General features: G+C 40.3%; 3 protein-coding genes and 3 long non-coding RNA genes across 7 annotated transcripts; 2 read left to right on the forward strand and 4 right to left on the reverse strand.

Moving 5' to 3' along the window:
• Window positions 1-3,500: 3,500 nt before the first annotated feature.
• LOC129602995 (uncharacterized) lies at window positions 3,501-4,600 on the reverse strand. The gene is made up of 2 exons (XR_008692515.1): window positions 4,528-4,600; window positions 3,501-3,786 (listed from the first exon to the last, which is right to left on the reverse strand). It is a non-coding gene; the product is annotated as an uncharacterized LOC129602995 (long non-coding RNA).
• A 57-nt stretch (window positions 4,601-4,657) lies between these two features.
• On the reverse strand, window positions 4,658-21,343 carry LOC121202763 (uncharacterized). The gene is made up of 7 exons (XM_055502549.1): window positions 21,220-21,343; window positions 20,833-21,132; window positions 9,938-10,034; window positions 9,750-9,850; window positions 9,634-9,668; window positions 9,388-9,444; window positions 4,658-4,765 (listed from the first exon to the last, which is right to left on the reverse strand). The coding sequence occupies exons 1-7, from the start codon at window positions 21,341-21,343 to the stop codon at window positions 4,658-4,660; spliced, it is 822 nt and encodes a 273-aa protein (XP_055358524.1).
• Window positions 8,441-9,141, reverse strand: LOC121202765 (uncharacterized). Its single transcript, XR_005898663.2, has 3 exons — window positions 9,093-9,141; window positions 8,905-8,974; window positions 8,441-8,801 (listed from the first exon to the last, which is right to left on the reverse strand). It is a non-coding gene; the product is annotated as an uncharacterized LOC121202765 (long non-coding RNA).
• On the forward strand, window positions 14,132-17,949 carry polh (polymerase (DNA directed), eta). Of its 2 annotated transcripts, XM_029175860.3 has the most exons (10): window positions 14,132-14,389; window positions 14,468-14,602; window positions 14,683-14,915; window positions 15,006-15,184; window positions 15,279-15,382; window positions 15,477-15,596; window positions 16,056-16,179; window positions 16,372-16,437; window positions 16,586-16,758; window positions 16,853-17,948. In XM_029175860.3, the coding sequence occupies exons 1-10, from the start codon at window positions 14,253-14,255 to the stop codon at window positions 17,751-17,753; spliced, it is 2,172 nt and encodes a 723-aa protein (XP_029031693.1). In that variant the 5' UTR covers window positions 14,132-14,252; the 3' UTR covers window positions 17,754-17,948. The 2 variants fall into 2 exon arrangements, with proteins under 2 accessions (XP_029031693.1, XP_029031694.1); XM_029175861.3 differs by lacking the exon at window positions 14,132-14,389 and having other exon boundaries at window positions 14,467-14,602; window positions 14,664-14,915; window positions 16,853-17,949.
• Window positions 18,268-19,576, reverse strand: LOC121202766 (uncharacterized). Its single transcript, XR_005898664.1, has 3 exons — window positions 19,464-19,576; window positions 19,268-19,337; window positions 18,268-19,166 (listed from the first exon to the last, which is right to left on the reverse strand). It is a non-coding gene; the product is annotated as an uncharacterized LOC121202766 (long non-coding RNA).
• Window positions 21,344-23,510: 2,167 nt separating the features above from the next.
• Window positions 23,511-24,263, forward strand: LOC129603039 (DNA polymerase eta-like). Its single transcript, XM_055502550.1, has one exon. The coding sequence runs from the start codon at window positions 23,511-23,513 to the stop codon at window positions 24,186-24,188; it is 678 nt and encodes a 225-aa protein (XP_055358525.1). The 3' UTR covers window positions 24,189-24,263.
• The last annotated feature ends 594 nt before the right edge of the window (window positions 24,264-24,857 follow it).

Raw genomic sequence — 24,857 nt, forward strand, 5'->3', positions numbered from 1 at the left:
TAAAACTAAAACATACAGTATGGTAAAAGTCACTAGAATAATTAATTAATTTGAAATTTGATTTAAAATATTTTAACAATGTTAACCTAGTTTGGATTTAAAAATTGCTGTTCTATGTTTTAGAAAATGTTGACTCTATGTTTTAGTTTTAAACATTGATTTGAGACTTTTCTCAACTTTGCAACACAAATTAAGCTTTTTCTTCCTGTGGCAAACATTTCCCATAAAGAAGCAGATGAGAGAGTTGTCTTTTGTGTAATTTATCATATAAATAGGGGGAAATTAAAATATTGGGGACAGCAAATCAAAAACATGGGTGTTGATCGTGAACTTTAACAAACCAAAAGTTGGAGAGATTAGAACATACACCACAGAGGTGTGATGTAAAGAACCCACAATCCTCAAGTTGCTTCTGCCTTTTAACCCCTCTGTCCCACTACAGTGGAATCTCTGTCTGGTCCAATCAAATTGCATGCAGCATCTCATCCCTGTCACAGTGTGTGTGGAGATGTTTACATTCTCACACCTGCATCACTGGCGTCTGACTATCAGAGAGGAAGGAGCGCTAATTCTCAACAGAGAGACACAACTCCTGGCCGTTGATTTGGGAGCTCGAGTCCAGAGTCTATCAGGCAGAGACATCCAGTGAACAATCTACTGTAGGTGAAATGTCAAATACATCAAACAAACGTGACATAAAACATTAGATATCAATTGCAATAATTAATAATGAATTGGTGTTAGTTCAGTGTAATCCATCATTACTGTAGGTGTTCGAATGCTTGTTCCAGCAGTGAATGAGCTGCCAGTGGTTTTGTAATCGTCTTACCTGGTTTGCTGAGCACTCGTCATGCGTGATTCACAGTATTTTTGCGGATAGTTTGAGAATCCCTTTGTGTACCAATGTTTTGTAAGGCAGGCATGGCTTGTCATCAGGCCCAAACCAGACCGAGGACAAGGAGAGGGAGGGGGTTGCCGGGCAGCGACCCAACAGCATTAGCTGCAAGTAGCATCTGTGGAGTCTGTGTAGATGGTAACAGACGCTCCTTCTGCTAGTTTACAGGCTTCGCTCAACGACCGACTCTGCAGCCTGAGCAGAGTGGTGCTTCGGCCCTCAGACCAGCAGGGGGCACTCATATCTGGTTGTTTGGTTCTAGTACTGTCTTTGTGTCATTTTGTTGTTCCAGCCCTGATTTCACTTGCTGCTTTGTTCCATGGTTTAATTGGGTTAATCATGCTCACCTGTGTTTTTTGAGTGCCTTATTTAAGCCCTTTGTTGTGTTCAGTCATTTGTCGGTTTGTTGTTGGTGGTACATGGATGTTGATGTTTCCAGTCACTCCTGTCTTGTGGTTCAGTCCTGTCCTGTGCAGTGCAGACTGCATGCCCAACTTGACTTTGGCCCAAAGCAGGATCTCTAGAGGCGAAGCCATCAACAAAAGGACATGATCACAGTCAGGTACTGGCACCTCACAGAGTGCAAACCTGGTTCAGAACTGAAACACAGTGAGGCTCGCCATCATCAGTGCCTGGAAGAAGAGTGGCTGGGTTTAGCACATCGCACCTATTGACAGTAATGTTTGTTTCAAGCAAGACCTCGTGCATCTAAGCCATCGAGCTGTAGAAATATGTGATGTTTTCTATTCCAAAAGGATGAAAGACACGGTTTGAGGAACCAACAAGGTGACGTCAGAGTAGCCAACAATTTCACGTGAAGCCAGCTTTTTCTGCTGCAGCCAACCTGATTTATCGACCACTGTTTGAGTGAAAGGTCGTGTAGGGTCACAACAGGTAGACCCAGTAGTAGGAGCCGACTGAAGAGCAAGCTTGAGGTCGGTGAATGTTGTTGAGCCTCAGACGTTCACGTGAGAGAAGAAGTGGACGATGGAGACGTCTGCATCAGAACCCTGAGTGGGGCCTCAAAGACTGTAAAGTTAGGAATGAAGTTCCTACAAAAAGAACAAAGACCTAGAAAAAATAAGCTGTTTATACGTGCACGGTTTAGACAAGTTTCAAATTGCTTTAACTCTGTTGGGTGAGATGGATTTACCATCAGCTGTATTTACAATGACCCAAAAAAATAACCTTTGTCTGCACAAACGGTAATTTAGACAGGCTCGCGTTGTGGCCTGTAGCATCCAATGTTTCAGTAACATAGTGGTGTCTGCAGTAACGCCATCTATGGCTTCCTTTCAGATGGTGTTGTTTATCTGGGGTCAAATTTAGGTGTGATGACAACCGGTTCACATCCTCTAATCAAACCTCCATCGTGTGTGTGCATGTGTGTTTGTTTGTGTGTCTGTGCGTGTGTGCGTGTTACAGGAAAGCAGGAACTTCCTGTGAGGCTGTGTTGACGAATAGCACCCCCCCCCCCCAGCAGAGGGATTATTTATAATAGTCGGCGTGAACTCAGGAAATCGGCTGAACCTATCAGTCTGCAACGTAATGCAGCAGTTGTCATTTAGCTGTTTGTTATCATTTTCAAAATCACTGAAATGTTTTGAGCAAAAAGAGAGTCTTCATTGCAAGCAGATAAGCACGTATCAGCTGTAAGTGTGTTCCTTCATTCAGTGCGTGAAAATGTGTGTGTGTGTTTGCGGTACCATCTTCTACACCACGTGAAAAGGAACCGTCACCTTCCCCAACCATCAGTCTAATGTGAGCGTAAAGATAGCGTAAAGATGAGCGTCCGAGCGGGTGGAGCCTGACGTAGCAGGGACAGTTGTTCTTCCAGTGCCCCTCATGACCACAGCAATGACCAACCAGTGTCTGTGACAGAGCACGTCTCCAAGGACAGCAGATGGAGCTCACTCTGCTGTTTCTCTCTCCTTGTTTTCCTTTGCTGAAGATTGTCATAAGCAGGTGTCTGTGTCAGACACACGCGCTTCCTCTTTCCATCCGATGATAGTTTCACGGCCTTCACGGTCTTTGACGTAGGCCCTGTAGTAGTGTCGTGCGGTGAGGTTCATAGCTGGAGAGGCACAAAGTGCTCTGGAGTCAGATTTTAGAACCATAATAACCTGAAAAGAGTGTATTTTTTATTCTTTAATTGTTAGAATGCATATTAATACTGGCCACATTTCACATTCTATCGTCAGTCCTGTCAGCGTGATGAAACTTGTTGCAGAGAGTAGCTGTAAAAATGGCACAGTGTAGTAACACAATGATAACAAATTAAATATCCCTTTTATAGTCAGTGACTAATATAAAGTCATGTTATGTAATAGTTGCATTTACAAGTGGAGGGTTTGTCAGTAACATTTAATGCAGATGCACTAGCATCTGTAAATCTCCTTTAACACACAAATACCAGGAGCTGCTCTCTGTCATCACTCCACTCATGGTCTCTTGTTCTATCTATTAACCTTGAGGCTTTCACACAGGGCCGACTCAGCCAGCATCGCTTCATATCTCTATACCTTTTATCTCTGGTGACACACAGATTAAACTTTTCAATTGTATCGTCACACCACATCAGTAAAAATCATAGTCTTCATCTAACAGATCAGATTGAAGAAATTTATTTTACAAAATAATTAGGTTTTGTTGTCAGGCATTGATAGTCACTGAATAGTGATAGAATCCCCAGCTTTCACTGATGCCTCATGAACTGTAGTGATGCTGCAAATCCCAGACAAAACCAGAGGTCGACCACTGCCCAATCTTCTTAGCACCGGCTCCTTGTCCTTCTGTGGGTGGTGTGTCCACATGAGGACGATCCCATGTCAGACGGTGCCTGGTCAGGTCCTGTGGGAACAGGCCTGGCCACCAGGCGCTCGCATGCACAACTATTATCACCACAAGTATTTTAATGGCAGTGTAGTTGCACCAGAATGCTAGTGTCATGTGGAATAAGCGTGTACATACATACACTTTGCATTCAGTACAGACTATTTATTTATTAACTGTTATATTATATATGGTGAATTAATGTCAAGGACAAAAGATAGATAGTGGAAACACATTTAGAAAAAAAGAATATATTCTGACAGTTCAAGTAAGGATGAGAAAAAAACTAAGATACCCATTTATATTAAACATTAATATGAATTATTAATAAATTATATTTTTTTCTAAATATGCTCTTAAAATGCAAAAATAAATTCATATACTTTAAATAACTCATTCATGAATCTCTTACTTTACTTCAACAGTTTTAGCCTTTGTCTGATTGTTTTGATGTGTTGTTGCTGTGAGATGAGGTGACTGTGAATTTTGAATAACTATCTCATATTGACTGTTTGGAGCCACTGTGTGAGCTCAGATTAAAACATAACCTAAATTGATGCATTTCAAAAGCAAACCACAAACTGCGACATGTAGTGTGACAAACAGTCCAACAGTTCACATTGTCCAGACTTATGAAGCATCAAACATTGGAATTTGTGGTTGGTAGTGACTCATGTCTTTGTGCTGTACCCTCAACCTAGTAAACACAAAGAAACAGTTAGGATGAGAAACAAAGGTGAAATAAATAAGTGCACTATAACAAATTCCTCAACCTGTACTATTGTGCCTTTAATCCTTACCCTGTTTTACAGCCTGCTACTTTTTAGTAACCACAGAACTATAAATCACATCCACATCTGAGCATCGCATCTGGATGAGCAAAGACAGGGAGATTTGACTTATATACAAAATAATGACTATATATGACATTCAGGTTGTTTTGTTGGCCTGTATCTTTAACTCTACTATACATTTAATCCTTTTTACCTGCTCTGATGTTCCTTTGCCAGTGTTACTGTATATTACATCACTACCAGCCTGAGTGAAAGGAACAGAGTAAATGTGATGTGCAAAAATTTCAAACACATCACAAAGTGAACAATTACAATAGACACAATGTTTAACTGCATATCAACTGAAAAAATGTAAACATACGGTACAAATAACAATATAGTACACCCAGAAATATTAATAAAAAAATATAAAAAAAGACCTTCACAGAATTCTCAACAGAGAGACACAACTCCTGGCCGTTGGTTTGGGAGCTGGAGTCCAGAGTCTATCAGGCAGAGACATCCAGTGAACAATCTAGGTGAAATGTCAAATACATAAAACAAACGTAACATCAAACATAAGAAAATAATTGCAATAATTAATAATTAATTGGTCTTAGTCTAGTGTAATCCATCATTACTGTAGGTGTTCGAATGCTTGTTCCAGCAGTGAATGAGCTGCCAGTGGTTTTGTAATCGTCTTACCTGGTTTGCTGAGCACACGTCATGCGTGATTCACAGTATTTTTGCGGATAGTTTGAAAATCCCTTTGTGTACCAATGTTTTGTAAGGCAGGCACGGCTTGTCATCAGGCCCAAACCAGACCGAGGACAAGGAGAGGGAGGGGGTTGCCTGGCAGCGACCCAACAGCATTAGCTGCAAGTAGCATCTGTGGAGTCTGTGTAGATGGTAACAGACGCTCCTTCTGCTAGTTTACAGGCTTCACTCAACGACCAACTCTGCAGCCTGAGCAGAGTGGCGCTTCGGCCCTCAGACCAGCAGGGGGCACTCATATCTGGTTGTTTGGTTCTAGTACTGTCTTTGTCTCATTCTTGTTGTTCCAGCCCTGATGTCACTTGCTGCTTTGTTCCATGGTTTAATTGGGTTAATCATGTTGACCTGTGTTTTTTGAGTGCCTTATTTAAGCCCTTTGTTGTGTTCAGTCATTTGTCGGTTTGTTGTTGGTGGTACATGGATGTTGATGTTTCCAGTCACTCCTGTCTTGTGGTTCAGTCCTGTCCTGTGCAGTGCAGACTGCATGCCCAACTTGACTTTGGCCCAAAGCAGGATCTCTAGAGGCGAAGCCATCAACAAAAGGACATGATCACAGTCAGGTACTGGCACCTCACGGAGTGCAAACCTGGTTCAGAACTGAAACACAGTGAGGCTCGCCATCATCAGTGCCTGGAAGAAGAGTGGCTGGGTTTAGCACATCGCACCTATTGACAGTAATGTTTGTTTCAAGCAAGACCTCGTGCATCTAAGCCATCGAGCTGTAGAAATATGTGATGTTTTCTATTCCAAAAGGATGAAAGACACGGTTTGAGGAACCAACAAGGTGACGTCAGAGTAGCCAACAATTTCACGTGAAGCCAGCTTTTTCTGCTGCAGCCAACCTGATTTATCGACCACTGTTTGAGTGAAAGGTCGTGTAGGGTCACAACAGGTAGACCCAGTAGTAGGAGCCGACTGAAGAGCAAGCTTGAGGTCGGTGAATGTTGTTGAGCCTCAGACGTTCACGTGAGAGAAGAAGTGGACGATGGAGACGTCTGCATCAGAACCCTGAGTGGGGCCTCAAAGACTGTAAAGTTAGGAATGAAGTTCCTACAAAAAGAACAAAGACCTAGAAAAAATAAGCTGTTTATACGTGCACGGTTTAGACAAGTTTCAAATTGCTTTAACTCTGTTGGGTGAGATGGATTTACCATCAGCTGTATTTACAATGACCCAAAAAAATAACCTTTGTCTGCACAAACGGTAATTTAGACAGGCTCGCGTTGTGGCCTGTAGCATCCAATGTTTCAGTAACATAGTGGTGTCTGCAGTAACGCCATCTATGGCTTCCTTTCAGATGGTGTTGTTTATCTGGGGTCAAATTTAGGTGTGATGACAACCGGTTCACATCCTCTAATCAAACCTCCATCGTGTGTGTGCATGTGTGTTTGTTTGTGTGTCTGTGCGTGTGTGCGTGTTACAGGAAAGCAGGAACTTCCTGTGAGGCTGTGTTGACGAATAGCACCCCCCCCCCCCAGCAGAGGGATTATTTATAATAGTCGGCGTGAACTCAGGAAATCGGCTGAACCTATCAGTCTGCAACGTAATGCAGCAGTTGTCATTTAGCTGTTTGTTATCATTTTCAAAATCACTGAAATGTTTTGAGCAAAAAGAGAGTCTTCATTGCAAGCAGATAAGCACGTATCAGCTGTAAGTGTGTTCCTTCATTCAGTGCGTGAAAATGTGTGTGTGTGTTTGCGGTACCATCTTCTACACCACGTGAAAAGGAACCGTCACCTTCCCCAACCATCAGTCTAATGTGAGCGTAAAGATAGCGTAAAGATGAGCGTCCGAGCGGGTGGAGCCTGACGTAGCAGGGACAGTTGTTCTTCCAGTGCCCCTCATGACCACAGCAATGACCAACCAGTGTCTGTGACAGAGCACGTCTCCAAGGACAGCAGATGGAGCTCACTCTGCTGTTTCTCTCTCCTTGTTTTCCTTTGCTGAAGATTGTCATAAGCAGGTGTCTGTGTCAGACACACGCGCTTCCTCTTTCCATCCGATGATAGTTTCACGGCCTTCACGGTCTTTGACGTAGGCCCTGTAGTAGTGTCGTGCGGTGAGGTTCATAGCTGGAGAGGCACAAAGTGCTCTGGAGTCAGATTTTAGAACCATAATAACCTGAAAAGAGTGTATTTTTTATTCTTTAATTGTTAGAATGCATATTAATACTGGCCACATTTCACATTCTATCGTCAGTCCTGTCAGCGTGATGAAACTTGTTGCAGAGAGTAGCTGTAAAAATGGCACAGTGTAGTAACACAATGATAACAAATTAAATATCCCTTTTATAGTCAGTGACTAATATAAAGTCATGTTATGTAATAGTTGCATTTACAAGTGGAGGGTTTGTCAGTAACATTTAATGCAGATGCACTAGCATCTGTAAATCTCCTTTAACACACAAATACCAGGAGCTGCTCTCTGTCATCACTCCACTCATGGTCTCTTGTTCTATCTATTAACCTTGAGGCTTTCACACAGGGCCGACTCAGCCAGCATCGCTTCATATCTCTATACCTTTTATCTCTGGTGACACACAGATTAAACTTTTCAATTGTATCGTCACACCACATCAGTAAAAATCATAGTCTTCATCTAACAGATCAGATTGAAGAAATTTATTTTACAAAATAATTAGGTTTTGTTGTCAGGCATTGATAGTCACTGAATAGTGATAGAATCCCCAGCTTTCACTGATGCCTCATGAACTGTAGTGATGCTGCAAATCCCAGACAAAACCAGAGGTCGACCACTGCCCAATCTTCTTAGCACCGGCTCCTTGTCCTTCTGTGGGTGGTGTGTCCACATGAGGACGATCCCATGTCAGACGGTGCCTGGTCAGGTCCTGTGGGAACAGGCCTGGCCACCAGGCGCTCGCATGCACAACTATTATCACCACAAGTATTTTAATGGCAGTGTAGTTGCACCAGAATGCTAGTGTCATGTGGAATAAGCGTGTACATACATACACTTTGCATTCAGTACAGACTATTTATTTATTAACTGTTATATTATATATGGTGAATTAATGTCAAGGACAAAAGATAGATAGTGGAAACACATTTAGAAAAAAAGAATATATTCTGACAGTTCAAGTAAGGATGAGAAAAAAACTAAGATACCCATTTATATTAAACATTAATATGAATTATTAATAAATTATATTTTTTTCTAAATATGCTCTTAAAATGCAAAAATAAATTCATATACTTTAAATAACTCATTCATGAATCTCTTACTTTACTTCAACAGTTTTAGCCTTTGTCTGATTGTTTTGATGTGTTGTTGCTGTGAGATGAGGTGACTGTGAATTTTGAATAACTATCTCATATTGACTGTTTGGAGCCACTGTGTGAGCTCAGATTAAAACATAACCTAAATTGATGCATTTCAAAAGCAAACCACAAACTGCGACATGTAGTGTGACAAACAGTCCAACAGTTCACATTGTCCAGACTTATGAAGCATCAAACATTGGAATTTGTGGTTGGTAGTGACTCATGTCTTTGTGCTGTACCCTCAACCTAGTAAACACAAAGAAACAGTTAGGATGAGAAACAAAGGTGAAATAAATAAGTGCACTATAACAAATTCCTCAGCCTGTAATATTGTGCCTTTAGTCCTTACCATGTTTTACAGACTGCTACTTTTTAGTAACCACAGAACTATAAATCACATCCACATCTGAGCATGAAATCTGGATGAACAAAGACAGAGAGATTTGACTTATACACAAAATGAATGACTATATATGACATTCAGGTTGTTTTGTTGGTCTGTATCTTTAACTGTACTATACATTTAATCCTTTTTACCTGCTCTGATGTTCCTTTCGCGTTGCCAGTGTTACTGTATATTACATCAGCCTGAGTGAAAGGAACAGAGTAAATGTGATTTGCAAAACTCTCAAACACATTACAAAGTGAACAATTACAATAAACACAATGTTTACCGCATATCAACTGAAAACATAAAACCATAACCGTATTGTAGCATAAACATACGGTGCAAATAACAATACAGTACACACAGAAATATTAATAGAAAAATATAAAAAAAGACCTTCAAAGAAAACTTTAAGATTTATTGACACTACAGTATAATTATTACCTGCACTGAAGTTCTTCTCCTGTATGCAACATTACAGTACGTTACTTCATCTTCAGCCTGTTTTAAAGGAGTAAACAACTGTTAACAAACGTTCTTCACCTTTAGAATAATACATTATCGTCCAAAATGAGTTGATTTTAGTTTTATTTTCTAGCTCTGTGTGTGTGTGTGTGTGTGTGTGTGTGTGTGTGTGTGTGTGTGTGTGTGTGTGTGTGTGTGTGTGTGTGTGTGTGTGTGTTATTTTACCTTAACTGTAGCTGATGAATTTACTTTGCGTTGCTCTACAAGGTAAACAATTAAAGCTCATGTTACACACGGTCAGTGTTCAGTGAATCAACTCCTATAAACGAGTAAAGACTTACTGTGTGTCTTCAGTATAAACCAAATAATCAAAGTTATCATTACTATGAAGATTAACAAAGCCAGAGGGATGATGAGGTTCTTCAGGTCAACTTTATCACTGCTGTAAGATACAGTAGTGTGTGTTTTAGCTAGTCGTTATAAATGTACATTATCCTCTGTCTCTGAATGAACATATTTCATGTCTGACCTCTTCTTTTCAGGTCCACATGTGGTAAAGGTCTGGTTCTCTCTAACAGTGGTGTGATGAGTAGTAGTGGACTGATGAGTAGTGGGTGATAATGTGGCTATAAATAAAAAGGACAGTGGTTAGTAAAACAAGAGGACATCAATAAGTTTAATGTAGTTCACAGAGTTATACTGTACTTACTAGTGGAGGGTCTCTGTGTAACTGTTAGGTGCACTGGCATCTGTAAATCCCCTTTAACAAAGTAATACCAGCCCCTGCTCTCTGTCCTCAGTCCACTCATAGTCACAGTAAAATTATCATTGGAATTCTCAACAATGGCCAAATTTATTCCATCCATTGATTTTGATGTAACGATTGCACAAGACCTGCCCAGTCTGCACCACTTTAATTCTCCACGGTTTCTACTGTGAAACCATATTCTCATACTGTCTCCAATAAATCCTGTAATCTTCTGATGATCTGTATAGAGAGTGTGGGAGCCTTGAGGGGGAAATATATACAATTAAAGAAATGTAAAGAAAACCTTAATACCATTTCACTTCCTGTATTTTGTTTTAAAGGATCTTACCTGTGCTGACCACCACATGAAAGAACTCCCTGTGATCTTCTCCTTTATTGATCTCCACAGCGCACCAGTAATAACCAGTGTCATCATTCGTCAGATGATTTATTGTCACAGTGAAGATCTTCTTGGTTTTGTCATCAGAGATTGTAAACTTTCCTGAATCATCTGGGTGGTTTGTTTTGACTTTAGCAGAACAGGACACCCAATACGTTCCAGTACACAAGTACTTTACATGGTTTGTATATTTAGTATCATAATTACATGGGATAGTGATGGAACGTCCTGCTTTCACTGATACTTTGCTGATTGTAGTAATGCTGTAAATACCTGCAACATACAAAAATGTACTATATTAATGTAAATAACTACTCAGCCAACCTGAAATTTATATTTGTTAGATATACATATGATAGTAAGTGATCGGATTGTAAAAAAAAACTTGTGACTTACGTGTAAATCCAAAGATGATGAGAAGAAAGCTGAAAAAACGAGCCATGCCGCTGAGTGAACAGTCAAAGCAACGTGTTTTCCTACTTCCTAATTTTTTTGTTAATGTACACGTGGGTCAGTTCTTCCTCTTAAGTAAGGCAGTTGCATTACATTGGTTGGCTAATTCTGTAAATCTTGCATGAACCCAACAGCTAAATGGATTGTCTGTGTCAACAAAGAAAAGTTTAAAATGAAATAATAATGCAAATAAGAGAAAAAATCCCCATGAAATTCTCTAGTGATTTGTGGAAACACTCAAGGTGGCAGTATAGCACTATGAGAAACTGCTGTTCAGAGCATAAATCATTTCACACATACAACAATTACTACATACTAAAATTTAAGTTATAAGATAAGAAAAACCTTTAATAGTCCCGCAGTGGGGAAATTACTTCTCACAACAGCAGTACAGATAAGCGAAAATACAGCTACAGAACAGTTTGTGTTGTTGGTACAAAGCAGTACAGTACAGTTGGAGTATGAGGTCATTGCAGGGTTTTTGCACAGTAATGTGTATAAGTCTTGTACCAGTTATGCTTAAGAACACTCATACTAAATGAATTTGCATTGCTTTTATATGTCATACAGTATATATTCCTGTACTGGGCAATGATACATTGCACCATGTAGAGAAATGTAGTTGTACGTGTGATTGCACTTGCTTCCAGCTTGTGGTATATTGCAAGAAGACCAGTCACTGTAGAAAACAAGGCAGCTGACATAAAATGGCTAACATGTCAAACAATATGTCAAAAGTGGCAAGAATGAAGTAATTTGAGATCAGTTTGATTTTAAATGATTTAAACACAATTCGCGTAGTTTGGATTTCAAAAACACTGTTTGTAAATGTTTACTCAATCAACCCAATTTTTTAGTTTTCATCATTGATATGAAACTTTTTTTAAAAAAAAAAAAGCAAATGAAGTTTTTGCATTTGGCCTTGGCTTCTTTGATTTGATCAAATGACAGTAGCTCTGCCTTGAAAGCGCTGGTACTTAAAATGAATATAACAGTATGACATAACAACGTAGTAACTGCCAGGTACCAACAGCACTTTAACATTTACCATTTGTACACTTCATGAACCTCATAACCACAGAACACATTATGTCCACAACACTTTCAGTATTAGTCATATGGGTACGAAAGGAGGAACAGATGTCAAATAGTGAAGTGAAAACATTCCGCATTTTAAATATTGCAAAAAGCTTTGTAACAGTTGAGAATGGTTGAGCATCAGTATTTGTTTTTTTAATGTACTTTTACATATTTACATATTATCTTACATTTCAGCTGAATGCAATTATTACTGTCTCATAATAAAAGCAGTCCAGAAATACAATAGCTTGTTATTTAAATGCCGTAATTATAGATTGCCTGTATTATATTACCTGAAATATCCCTTTTGTAGTAAGTGACTGTAATGTAACAATATATTTACCATCATATATTACATAATACAGTAACATTGCATCTGTAAATTTCCTTTAACACACAAATGCCAGCAGCTGCTAATCAGTCCAACACAGAAACATTGTGGGCCTTTCACACAAGGCCCATCCAGCCTGGCTCTAGCATCAATCTTATCATCAGAGCACCTTGGCGAGAAGTGGGCTGCTGGAACAAGAAAGAAATGGCTGAGGTGCGAGAACAAGACCCTGTTGGAATGTTACTTGACTACTCAAGTAACCCTAGTCAGAGGGGTTACATGCAAAGACTGTGCAGTGAATGAGAACGGAGAAACCCACATTCAAGGCTGACGGCGACAACATCCACAAACGGCAACTGCTATCACAACTTGAGATTGACGAGATACAACACAAATGCTACGGCAAGGGGGAGCCAGGACGCCAGGTCAGAGGGGAGTTTTCACCATCTCCCCAACCGGAAATTGGGTACGAAGCCCCAATAAGCACAGATACGCTGAGCGAGGCAGCAACTGACCTGAAAGATAAGATCATGGCGAGATTGAACAGGCAACCCCGAACCCCACTACAACGGCTAAGCGAAGTACCATCAGAAAGTCTCATGGAAGATGTGAATGCAGCATTGAGAGCGATCCCTACCACAACAATCACAGAAACCAATGAGCTGATATACACTTCAGCATCAGTGATCCTAGAGGAGCTTGGCTATAAGAGCAACCATGGGAGCCATGAGAAACAATACCCACCATGGAAACGAAGGTTGGAGGCAAAAATCAAGGCAGCTCGGAGGGAAGTGAGCCAAATGACAGAGGCCGAGAGAGGTGCAATGAAAAGACCAATGCCCAGGAGGTACAGCCAGATGCCCATACCTGAAGCACTCGAAACTGCCAAGCAAAGGCTACAAGCCTTGGCCAGCCGCCTAAAGAGATGCACCAGAGATAACGAAGCCAGACGAATAAACCGGCTGTTCGCAACACAACCTGCGAAAGTGTACTCTCAATGGCAGGGTAATAACAACAGAGCAGACCCACCAAGGCTGGAAACTGAACAGTACTGGAAGGGTATATGGGAAAGGGAGGCATCACACAACAGTGATGCACAGTGGCTGGTGGATCTGAGGGAAGATCACAGCAACCTCCCTGAACAGAACCCAGTGACTATGACAGTGGCAGACATCCAACAAAGAGTCTCAGGTATGAAAAACTGGACAGCACCTGGCCCTGACATGATCCACGCCTACTGGCTAAAGAAGCTCACTGCAATCCATGAACCAGATCAAAAAAAAAAATGCAGATTTGAAAAGAACTGCATTATTTGAAAAGCAGCACTAATAATGTCAAATGATTGGCAGGTGGTTGCTGGATAAAACTCTGATTTTAATAAAGGGTCTGACATGTGACGTTATCTTTATGTCCAGGGCTCTGGACTGTCCTTCAAATCACATCAAATACCACAGTGTATCTACAAAAGGTGCTAATTCATGGCCTCATATAGTTGCAGTCAGAGCATTTTTTCTTCTTTCAGTCAGGTGGGTTGCCTCAATAGAAAACCAGACACCAAGACTGTAATAGTGAGACCAGACCAAAATAACATTCACAAGTATTAGTCTTCAATTAGGACATTATTTCACAGACCGGTCTCTTGTTGTTTTTGTCCACTGTTGATGACGTCATTGGGTAGCGACACACGGGTGGCGCGAATACAAAGTGAAAGATTCAGCCCGGATGAAGAGTCGTTAAACCTTTTCTTATTTCGGGCAACAGCGGTGAATAATTATCACCACCGGTCAGTCGGTGTTTGTTCTACTCTCGCTGACCCACTCGCCGCTTCGGTGATGGAGTACGGAAAGGAAAGAGTGGTGGCGCTGGTGGACATGGACTGTTTCTACGTGCAGGTGGAGCAGAGGCTGAACCCAGCTCTGAGGAACACGCCGTGTGTCGTGGCCCAGTACAAGACGTGGAAAGGAGGCGGGTGGGTTTTTACACCTTCAACTGTTAAGTCTATGAAAAGCCGGATCTCCCAGTTAGCTTACTGGTGTCCGTCTGTTAGCATCATAGCTGTGAGCTACGAGGCCAGAGCCCATGGTGTCACCAGGAATATGTGGGTGGACGACGCCAAGCAACGATGCCCGGATCTGCAGGTGGCACGAGTGCGAGAGTCTCACGGCAAGGCAGACCTGACGTAGTAAGTGCTGGTGATTCCCTGGCCTTTGGTGGATTAATGGTCATTATAAATGTTATGTTAGTTCCTCCACGCCTGTCTAGTTACAGGGAGGCGAGTGTGGAGGTGATTGAGGTGATGTCCCGCTTCGCTGTGATTGAGAGGGCCAGCATCGATGAAGCCTACATGGATCTGACTGCTGCAGTCCAGCAGCGGCTGAAAAGCATGACTGACGGACAAGTGGACCCCCACCTGCTGAGGACAACCTACGTTCAGGGGTATCCACAGACTGCACCGGAAGAAGAAGCGTCTGCAGAGGACCCTGTGTTGGATAAAGGTACGTAGACTGCAAAGCGGACTCTGATTCTTTGATTCGTTACTGTATGAGAACCTCAACATCTCTAACCTCTGGGATGTTTGGTTCTAGAGGAGCAGAGGTCCAGAGGTCTGCGGCAGTGGTTGGCGTCTTCATCTGTCTCCCTGTCAGGGAAACAGGGCTCTGCAGAACTACAGTTAACTGTAGGGGCACTCATTGTTGAGGAAATGAGGGCAGCCATTGAGAAACACACAGGTTTCCGTTGTTCAGCAGGAATATCACACAATAAGGTAGAATGAACTCAGTTTTATTACAGTAATTGTAACCCTTGTAATGATATTTGCTACATGTATGTGTATATGTTATGATATCTCCTCTTTTCAGGTATTGGCCAAACTAGCCTGTGGTCTGAACAAACCAAACCGACAAACTATTTTGCCTCTAGACTCTGCAACAGAGCTTTTTACCTCTCTACCCATCAGCAAGATGTTAGCATAAAATATTACTACTTACTCACAGATGGTTAACTACTAACTGTAATCTTGCTAATCTGCGCTTATGTTGTTTACTACATCCATACAGACGTAACCTTGGAGGCAAGCTGGGTGCCTCCATAGCAGAAACCCTGGGAATAGAAACAATGGGAGACCTGACTCGCTTCTCTCAAGCCCAACTAGGACAGCACTTTGGCGAGAAAACAGGGTAAAGATCTGTGTCATTACAAGTCAAACGGCATAACAAGACAAAGGTTTTAGTATTTAAATTCAAATTAAGCCATTTTTATTTATAATAATGTCAATAAATGATTAGTTAAAACAACATTTTCTATACAATATCTGAAAACAATATATTGTAATATTACATTTAAATTGTTATGGTGTTATTAGTGTTATTTTAACACAGCTGGCGACATTTATTAAGTGTTCGTTGATGGTAGTCGTCCAACTACACAGTTAATCAGCCAAAATAGACATCCCATTCTACTTGTGGCCTGAGGCTTTCACTGTGTGGGTACTATGATTTGAGTCTGTGACGTCACTGACACATTGTCGGCTTTTATGACACATTATGTTGAGTTAGAGGTCCACAATAGCACATCAGAAGCTGGGATGTCTGTATTTTTATAACATTATTTTACTATTAAATCTCCTTGCTTTGTAGCCAATGGCTTTACGACTTGTGTCGAGGGATTGAGTTTGAAGCAGTGAAACCCAGGCAGCTACCAAAGTCTATTGGCTGCAGTAAAAACTTTCCTGGAAAGACCTCTCTGGCTACAAAAGAACAGGTACCAACCATTTGTGTTTCTGTTGTGCTAATGAACCTCATTACATATCTGAGACGGCCTTTTTTTTAACCCAAACCAAGTGAAGATGCCTGATTCTTACATTGTATGGACTTTAGATGTGAAAACTGCTTGCATGAATGAACATTGACGGCAGGGCTCTTAATGTTTTCATGTGCAATTACCAATTTTTAGGTACAGTATTGGCTTAATCAGCTGGCCCTGGAGCTGGAGGAGAGACTGACCAAAGATAGAGACGCGGTAAGAAAAAGAGTTTGTGGTTGTGGCTGTGCAATTCTTTCCTTAGATTAATTTTAACCATTTCTCCTTCTCAGTTTCACTCTCATGTTCTATATGTAACTATGGCTTTCCCTTTTTATAAGGCATGTCATTTCCCACCACTTTACAGAATGGTCGAGTGGCTAAGCTGCTGACGGTTGGTGTGCGTCAGTTGGGAGACAAGAGGCCAAGCAGCTTCTCTCGCTGTTGTGCTCTATCACGCTATGAAGCAACTAAAATATCCAGCGATAGCTTTGCTATTATCAAGAGTCTCAACACTGCGGGAAGCCATCAGACAACATGGTAATTACAGTAATCATTAAAATAACCATAGTAACCATTGCATGAACATATCAATGTTGTGTGACTCTGCATCTTCTTTTAACCATGTCCCCAGGTCTCCACCCCTCACCCTCCTACACCTCTCAGCTAGCAAATTCAGTGACGCTCCATCAGCAGGGGGGATAGCTGGCTTCCTTTCCAGCGATGTCACCTCCACCCAGAGTGGTTTGTCCTCCACTCAGCCCCCATCTCAACTGAAAAATGACTCAATGTGCAAACAGTCTGACAATATTAAGTCTTTCTTTCAAAAGGCAGCTGAGAAACAAAAACAGAAAGTAACAAAAGCAGAAGAGGGGGATGAAGATGGAAACTCCACATCTTCCTCTCACAAAACCTCTGGACCCGACTTTAAGCTGGGGACAGTTTTTAGCCTACCTGCTGCTTCAGTTACACTTCCTCCTCAGTCTAAAAATGATTCCAGCAGCCCTTGTTCTGCCATTTCATCTTTCTTTCACAAGAAGACTCTTCAAAGAAGCATACAGGACTCAGCCTCAACACAGAGCAAGCCTGAAATGGCACCCGAGTCTATCAAAAATGATGACTGCGAAGAAACTGCTGCTCATGTGAAAGACCATACTTCTCAGCAGTTTGCCAGTGCACTGGATACAGATGCTGAGGTCAAACACCATTCTCCTAATGTGGCCAGAGACGACCTGATAAACTGTGAACGCTGCGGCCAGGAGGTGTCGGTCTGGGAAATGCCTGAGCACCACGACTACCACTTTGCCCTGGATCTCCAGAATTCATTCAGTTCATCTGCAGGTTCAGCAGCCACTTCTTCCTCGAGCACCTCCTCCTCTTCCTCTGCATGTCCTGTCAGAGACAGAGCAGCAGGCACATCCCAGTCCTCCCGGGGCAAAACAAAAACCAAAGGCCATTCAGGACCTCAGCCAAAAAGGCAACGCTCTCAAGGTGGAAGTACAGGCACCCTGGATTCTTTCTTCAAGAGACACTAATGATGTGCAGAATAACTGATATTTTTTAATTCTGAAGTAATAAATTACACATTTCTGATATTCATAATATATTACCATCTCACCAATCTGATTGTTTTATAAAAATAGAATATTCTACTGGTTTGAAATGATCAATCTTACTAAGCATTAAAGCAATGTTTATAGCAATTTTTTATAAAATAAAGTGAGATCGCTATAATAAAAATGTAGTGTGATTATTTTAAAATTTATAATTGATAGCAGTGGTAGATGCAATAACCTGTGCCAACAGATGTCACTACCGAGTTGAAAAAACATTTTCCATACCTGAAAACAATATGTTGTAATATTACATTCAAATTGTCATGGTGTTATTAGTGTTATTTCAACACTGCTTGCGACATTTATTAAGTGTTTGTTAATGGTAGTCGTCCAACTACACAGCTAATCAGCCAAAACAGACATCCCATTCTATTTGTGATAAGGCCTTAGGCTTTTACTGTGTGGGTACTTAATGTGTGGGTACTATGTTTGAGTCTCCGACGTCACTGACATATTATCGGCTTTTATGACACATTATGTGAAGTTAGAGGTCTGATCAGTCTGTCTGTATTATTCTACTGTGGTCAAACTATGCATTTGCATGTTGTGCAAAAGAAACAACACAGAGGAATAAGGACTATAATAGATTTGCGTAGTCTTACATCAGATAAGGACGAGGCATATCAAAGCCTTTTATAACTTATTTGTCTGTACTGAGTCAAGACTGACGTGAGGCAGTACAGTACACTCATTACCTAGGTGGAGTTAATATAAAAAAAAAATAGCAACAAAACCCCTTTTAAAGAGACAATAAAAGTTTATTCATATACATAATACGCATACTTGGAATTCATGAACCTAAATGGTGCTTTTAAACGTTTTTCATTGAGAACTATGTCAAGGACAAAAAAGAAAAATAGAGAAAAGACATTTGAAAAAAAAACACAAACACATATTCTGACAGTGCAAGTTCAGAGAGGTGGAGAATTTTTTTTTTAATATTTTATATTATTGTTTCTAAATATGCTCTTCAAATATTTGAGATACATATTTATGAATCGTTTCATTATCTTGGATGTTATATGTGATTACAGTTTAAGTCTGATTGTGTTGTTGCTGTGATACACAGAAAGGTGACTGTGATTTTTGAATAACTCTCTCATATTAACTGTTTAAAGCAATTGTGATCTCAAATTATAACATCCTAAATTGAATGCACCTGCATCTAGTTTTCATGCTATGCATTTAAAAAGCAAACCACAAACTGTGACATAGTGTCACAAAAACAACCCAACAGCTCACATTGCCTGGACTTAGAAGTCAAACATTCAAATTTGCGGTTGGTGGTGACTCATGTCTTTGTACTGTGGCATCTTGACTGTGTGCTTTAACCTAGTAAACACAAAGAAACAGGATGGGAAACAAAGGTGAAATAAATAAGTGCACTATAACTTAAATCCCTTAACCTGTAATATTGTGCCTTTAATCCTTACCCTGTTTCACAGTCTGCTACTTTTTAGTAACCACAGAACTATAAATCACATCCACATCTGTGCGTGACATCTGGATGAGCAAAGACAGAGATTTGATTTATACACAAAATTAATCAATATATATGGCATTCAGGTTGTTTTGTTCAGCTGCATCTTTTACTGTATTGATTAATACATTCAATCCTTTTTTCCGTACCTGCTGTAATATTTCTTTTGCATTACCAGCTTGACAATTTATTACATCACTGCCAGCCTGTGTGAAAGTACCAAAGTAAATGTGATTTACAAAAATAAAATATTGAATTCCCTTAGATGACAAACACATTACAAAGTGAACAATTACAACAAACACACACACACACACACACACACACACACACACACACACACACACACACACACACACACACACACACACACACACACACACCTAATCTAGAGTGCGTAATGCATGCTTTTGGACCGTGGGAGGAAGCTGGAGAACCCGAAGAGAACCCAGGACCTTCTCGCTGTGAGGGTTAGGGTTACTTCAGTATTGACACTGGTGGCTCAGTGGCTCAGGTAGATCCTGGAAGCGGGAGGTTGCCTGTTCAAACCCAGCTGATCCCACTAGGTGTGGCCTTGAGCAAGTCACATCACACTAGCTCCCCGAACGCACCACGTGTGGATACTCGCTGCTACGTCTTGTTTGTTTATGGTTTAAATGCAGAGAAAACAATTTCCCCAAGCGGATCAATAAAGTCTGACTTATCTCATCTTATTACTATAATTATTACCTGCACTGAAGTTCTTCTCCTGTATGTAACATCACAGTATGTTACTTCATCTTCAGCCTGTTTTAAAGGAGTAAACAATTGTTCACAAACCTTCTTTACCCATAAAGGATCACTTCAATTACAGTATGGAAAATCAATGATTTGCAGTTCAGTTCTAACTAAAATGAAACTAGATTGGTAACCACCAAATTAAAGTTATTTACCACTATAACTGTGGAATTATTAAAGTTTATCCTTATTCTATAAAATGAGTTGATTTCATTTTTTTTTCTATTTTCTGTGTATTATCTTACCCTAATTGTAGCTGATGAATTCCCTTTGCGTTGCTCTACAAGGTAAACAATTAAAACTCATGTTACACACGGTCAGTGTTCATTGAATCAACTCCTAGAGACGAGTAAAGACTTACTGTGTGTCTTCAGTATAAACCAAATGATCAAGGTCATCATTACTATGAAGATCAACAAAGCCAGAGGGATGATGAGCTTCTTCAGGTCAACTTTATCACTGCTGTAAGATACAGTAGTGTGTGCTAGTCGTTATAAATATATATTATCATCTGTCCGATAATGTTTTTTAACAATAGATAAATGCATGTCCGACCTCTTTTGTTCAGGTCTAAATGTGGTAAAGGTCTGGGTTTGTCTAGCAGTGGAGTGATAAGTAATAGTAGTGTGATGAGGAGAAGTAGTAGATAATTTGGCTATAAGTTGAAAATAGACAGTGGTTAGTAAAATAATACGGCATCAACTAGTTCTATTATAGTTCACAGAGTTATATTGTACTTACTAGTGGAGGGTCTCTCTGTAACAGTTAGGTGCACTGGCATCTGTAAATCCCCTTTAACAAAGTAATACCAGCCGCTGCTCTCTGTCCTCAGTCCGCTCATAGTCACAGTAAAATTATTATTGGGATTCTCGTTAATGGCCAAATGTGTTCCATCCATTGATTTTGATGTAACGGTTGCACAAGACCTGCCCAGTCTGCACCACTTTAATTCTCCACGGTTTCTACTGTGAAACCATATTCTCATACTGTCTCCAATAAATCCTGTAATCTTCTGATGATTTGTATAGAGAGCGGGGGTGCCTTGGGGGGAAATATATACAATTAAGGAATTTTAAAGAAAACCTTAATAACATTTCACTTCCTGTATATTGTTTTAAAGAATCCTACCTGTGTTGACCTCCAGATGAAATAACTCCCCAAAATCTCCTCCATTATCGATCTCCACAGCGCACCAGTAATAACCAGTATCATAATACATCAGATGATTTATTGTAACAGTGAAGATCCCCATGGTTTTGTGGTCAGAGATTGTAAACTTTCCTGAATGATGTGGGCAGTTTGTTTTAACTTCATACGAGCAGGTCTTCCAAGTCTTTCCTTTACACAAGTACTTTACATGGTTTGTATATTCATAATGATAATTACATGGCATAGTGAGGGAATGTCCTGCTTTCACTGATACTTTTCTGATTGTAGTAATGCTGTAAATACCTGCAACATACACAAATGTACAATGTTAATGTAAATAACTATTCAGCCATCCTGAAATTTATATTTGTTAGATATAAATATGAACTCTTTTTAAAGAAAATTAAAATGAGAAGCATTTGATCAGATTGTTAAAAAACAATCTGTGACTTACGTGTAAATCCAAAGATGATGAGAAGAAAGCTGTAATAACGAGCCATGTCGCTCAGTGAACAGTCAGAGCAATGTGTTTTCCTACTTCCTAATTATTCTTGTGTACACGTGGGTCTGTTCTTCCTCCTAAGTAAGAGAGTTGCATTACACTGGTTGGCGCGAAGCTGTAAATACTGCATAAAGTGCACAGCTACATGTAAATGTGGTTGTGCAAAAAACTTAAAAGTAGTGATTTGTGAAGATGTATAGCACTATGAGAAACTCCTTTAAGACAATCATTTAAGACATAATATCAAAGGGAAACTAGCTGAAATTTTAATTTCAAAAATTCTAAATAAACTGAAGGAATTTGCATTCATTTATATGTCATATATATTCCTGTACTGGACAATAATATGATGCACCATGTTGACCTAAGAAATGTAAGCGTCAAGATTCTCACCCGTGTGGTTGTACTTATTTCCAGCTTGTGGTATGTTGCATGAAGAACAGTCACTGTAGAAAACAAGACAGCTATGATGGCCAATGTGTCAGACAATAAGTCAGAAGCAAGAAGAATTAATTTATTTGAAATCAGTTTGGTTTGTTTTAAATGATTTAAACACATTTCACCTAGTTTGGATTTAAAAACCACTGTTTTAGCTTTTTTCAGGTTGGAACACTCATATAAGACTTTCTTTCAACTGCGCAACAAAAATAAAGTTTTTACTTCTACTGTAAAGTGTCTCGCTCAAGGACATGCCTGATGCCGAGGCAGGGATGGGACCTTTGTTTTCTGAGGCCGACGCTCTACCAACTGAGCTGCCAGGCCACAGAACAATAGATCAGATAATAAACCTGGGTAAGCGATGAGGAGGAGAAGCAAAATGGAGAAGTGAAAACATTCCACATTTTAAATATTGCAAATTACTTTGTAGTAGTTGTAATATCAGTATTTGTTTCTTTTATGTAATTTTATATACTGTATATTTACATATTTTCTTACATTTGAGCTGAAGTCAGTAATTGCTTTCTCATAAAATAAAACAATTCAAGAACAAGATATATATATTTTAAATACTGTAATAATGGATTACCTGTTTTGAGCCCAGAGTGATGATGAAACTCTTGAGGTAAACTGAAATCAATTAAATTGATACAGTAAAACACACACACATGAACTATCCATTCATCCATCTTCTACCGCTTATTCCCATAGAGGTTGCGGGGGGTGCTGGAGCCTATTCCAGCTAACTTAGGGCGACAGGCAGGGAACAGCCTGGACAGTTTGTCAGTGTATCGCAGGCCAACACATCTGCAAAACTCTTCCACAGCAAGCCTCAGTTCACGTTCTGCACCCACAAAGTGAGTACCATTATCAGAGCGCAGGTTGAACTTGACCACGCCTTGCAATGTGACAGCGTAAGACATGGTTAAAGGAATCAGTGTCCAGAGACACAGCAACTTCAATATGTACAGCTCCAATTGCTAAACATGTAAAGATAACTTCATATCGCTTGACAAGACTACAACGCTTGAAGTCAAAAGGGCCAAAATAGTCAACAACAAAACTGAAAGGTGACTTCTCAGAGGTCACTCTATTTTTTGTTGCTGCCCTACAACCCCATGAAGTCATCTACAAATCACAAACTTCATCACAGTCCTCCTTATCAAGGCACCAGCCCCAGGAATCCAGTATTTTCTTGTGTGTGTCCTGTCCAACAGCTCAACAAGCAGCACGTATTAAGCTAAATGTGGTATTGTAATGGACAATTTTGCTTTTACAAGAGGAGTATATAAAAATATATACTCCTATTAGTCCATCCTAAATACAGTATATGGGATGCTGCAGAGTCGGTGGCGGTCTGGGGCGGTGGTTTGGAGGAAACCACTTTATAAACTCCACATCTTCCTCTCACAAAACCTCTGGACCCGACTTTAAGCTGGGGACAGTTTTTAGCCTACCTGCTGCTTCAGTTACACTTCCTCCTCAGTCTAAAAATGATTCCAGCAGCCCTTGTTCTGCCATTTCATCTTTCTTTCACAAGAAGACTCTTCAAAGAAGCATACAGGACTCAGCCTCAACACAGAGCAAGCCTGAAATGGCACCCGAGTCTATCAAAAATGATGACTGCGAAGAAACTGCTGCTCATGTGAAAGACCATACATCTCAGCAGTTTGCCAGTGCACTGGATACAGATGCTGAGGTCAAACACCATTCTCCTAATGTGGCCAGAGACGACCTGATAAACTGTGAACGCTGCGGCCAGGAGGTGTCGGTCTGGGAAATGCCTGAGCACAACGACTACCACTTTGCCCTGGATCTCCAGAATTCACTCAGTTCATCTGCAGGTTCAGCAGCCACTTCTTCCTCGAGCACCTCCTCCTCTTCCTCTGCATGTCCTGTCAGAGACAGAGCAGCAGGCACATCCCAGTCCTCCCGGGGCAAAACAAAAACCAAAGGCCATTCAGGACCTCAGCCAAAAAGGCAACGCTCTCAAGGTGGAAGTACATGATTGTTTTATGAAAATAGAATATTCTACTGGTTTAAAATGATCAGTCTTACTAGGCATTATAGCAATGTTTTTTTTTAATAAATTAAAGTGAGATTGCTATAATAAAAATGTAGTGTCAAGTGATTATTTTAAAATTCATAATTAGTAGCACAGTGGTAGATGCAATAACCTGATGTGCCAACAGATGGCACTACTGAGTTGAAAAAACATTTTCAATACCTGTGAACAATTTGTTGTAATATTACATTTAAATTATCATGGTGTTATTTCAACACAGCTGGCGACGTTTATTAAGTGTTTGTTAATAAAGGTCATCCACCTACACAGCTAATCAGCCAAAACAGACATCACATTCTATTTGTGATAAGGCCTTAGGCTTTCACTGCGTGGGTACTATGATTTGAGTCTGTGACGTCAATAACATATTGTCGACTTTTATGACACATTATGTGGAGGTCCATAGTAGCACGTCAGAAGCTGGGATGTCTGTATTTTTCCCACTGTGGTGAAACTGTGTTTCTGTAGTGCAAAAGAAACACAGGAATTAGGACTATATTAGATTTGCATAGTCTTACATCAGCTGGGGAACAGATAAGGACGAGATACATCAAAGCCTTAATTGTATGTACTGAGTCAAGACCGACGTAAGGCAGTACAATAACATTGGTG

This window comes from Betta splendens, chromosome 15 (genome assembly GCF_900634795.4).
Source record: "Betta splendens chromosome 15, fBetSpl5.4, whole genome shotgun sequence".
Taxonomy (NCBI): domain Eukaryota; kingdom Metazoa; phylum Chordata; class Actinopteri; order Anabantiformes; family Osphronemidae; genus Betta; species Betta splendens.

What these genes read in the sequence shown, in the direction of transcription:
- polh (XM_029175860.3), top strand. Translation starts at nt 14,253, where the DNA reads ATGGAGTACGGAAAGGAAAGAGTGGTGGCGCTGGTGGACATGGACTGT. An exon ending in CACTTTGGCGAGAAAACAGG is followed by an intron (nt 15,597 to 16,055) that starts GTAAAGATCTGT and finishes CTTGCTTTGTAG; the next exon opens with CCAATGGCTTTACGACTTGT. An exon ending in GGAAGCCATCAGACAACATG is followed by an intron (nt 16,759 to 16,852) that starts GTAATTACAGTA and finishes CCATGTCCCCAG; the next exon opens with GTCTCCACCCCTCACCCTCC.
- LOC129603039 (XM_055502550.1), top strand. Translation starts at nt 23,511, where the DNA reads ATGGGATGCTGCAGAGTCGGTGGCGGTCTGGGGCGGTGGTTTGGAGGA.
- LOC121202763 (XM_055502549.1), bottom strand. Translation starts at nt 21,343, where the DNA reads ATGGGGATCTTCACTGTTACAATAAATCATCTGATGTATTATGATACT. An exon ending in TCATCTGGAGGTCAACACAG is followed by an intron (nt 21,133 to 21,219) that starts GTAGGATTCTTT and finishes TTTCCCCCCAAG; the next exon opens with GCACCCCCGCTCTCTATACA. An exon ending in TACAGAGAGACCCTCCACTA is followed by an intron (nt 10,035 to 20,832) that starts GTAAGTACAATA and finishes TTTTATTTATAG; the next exon opens with CCACATTATCACCCACTACT.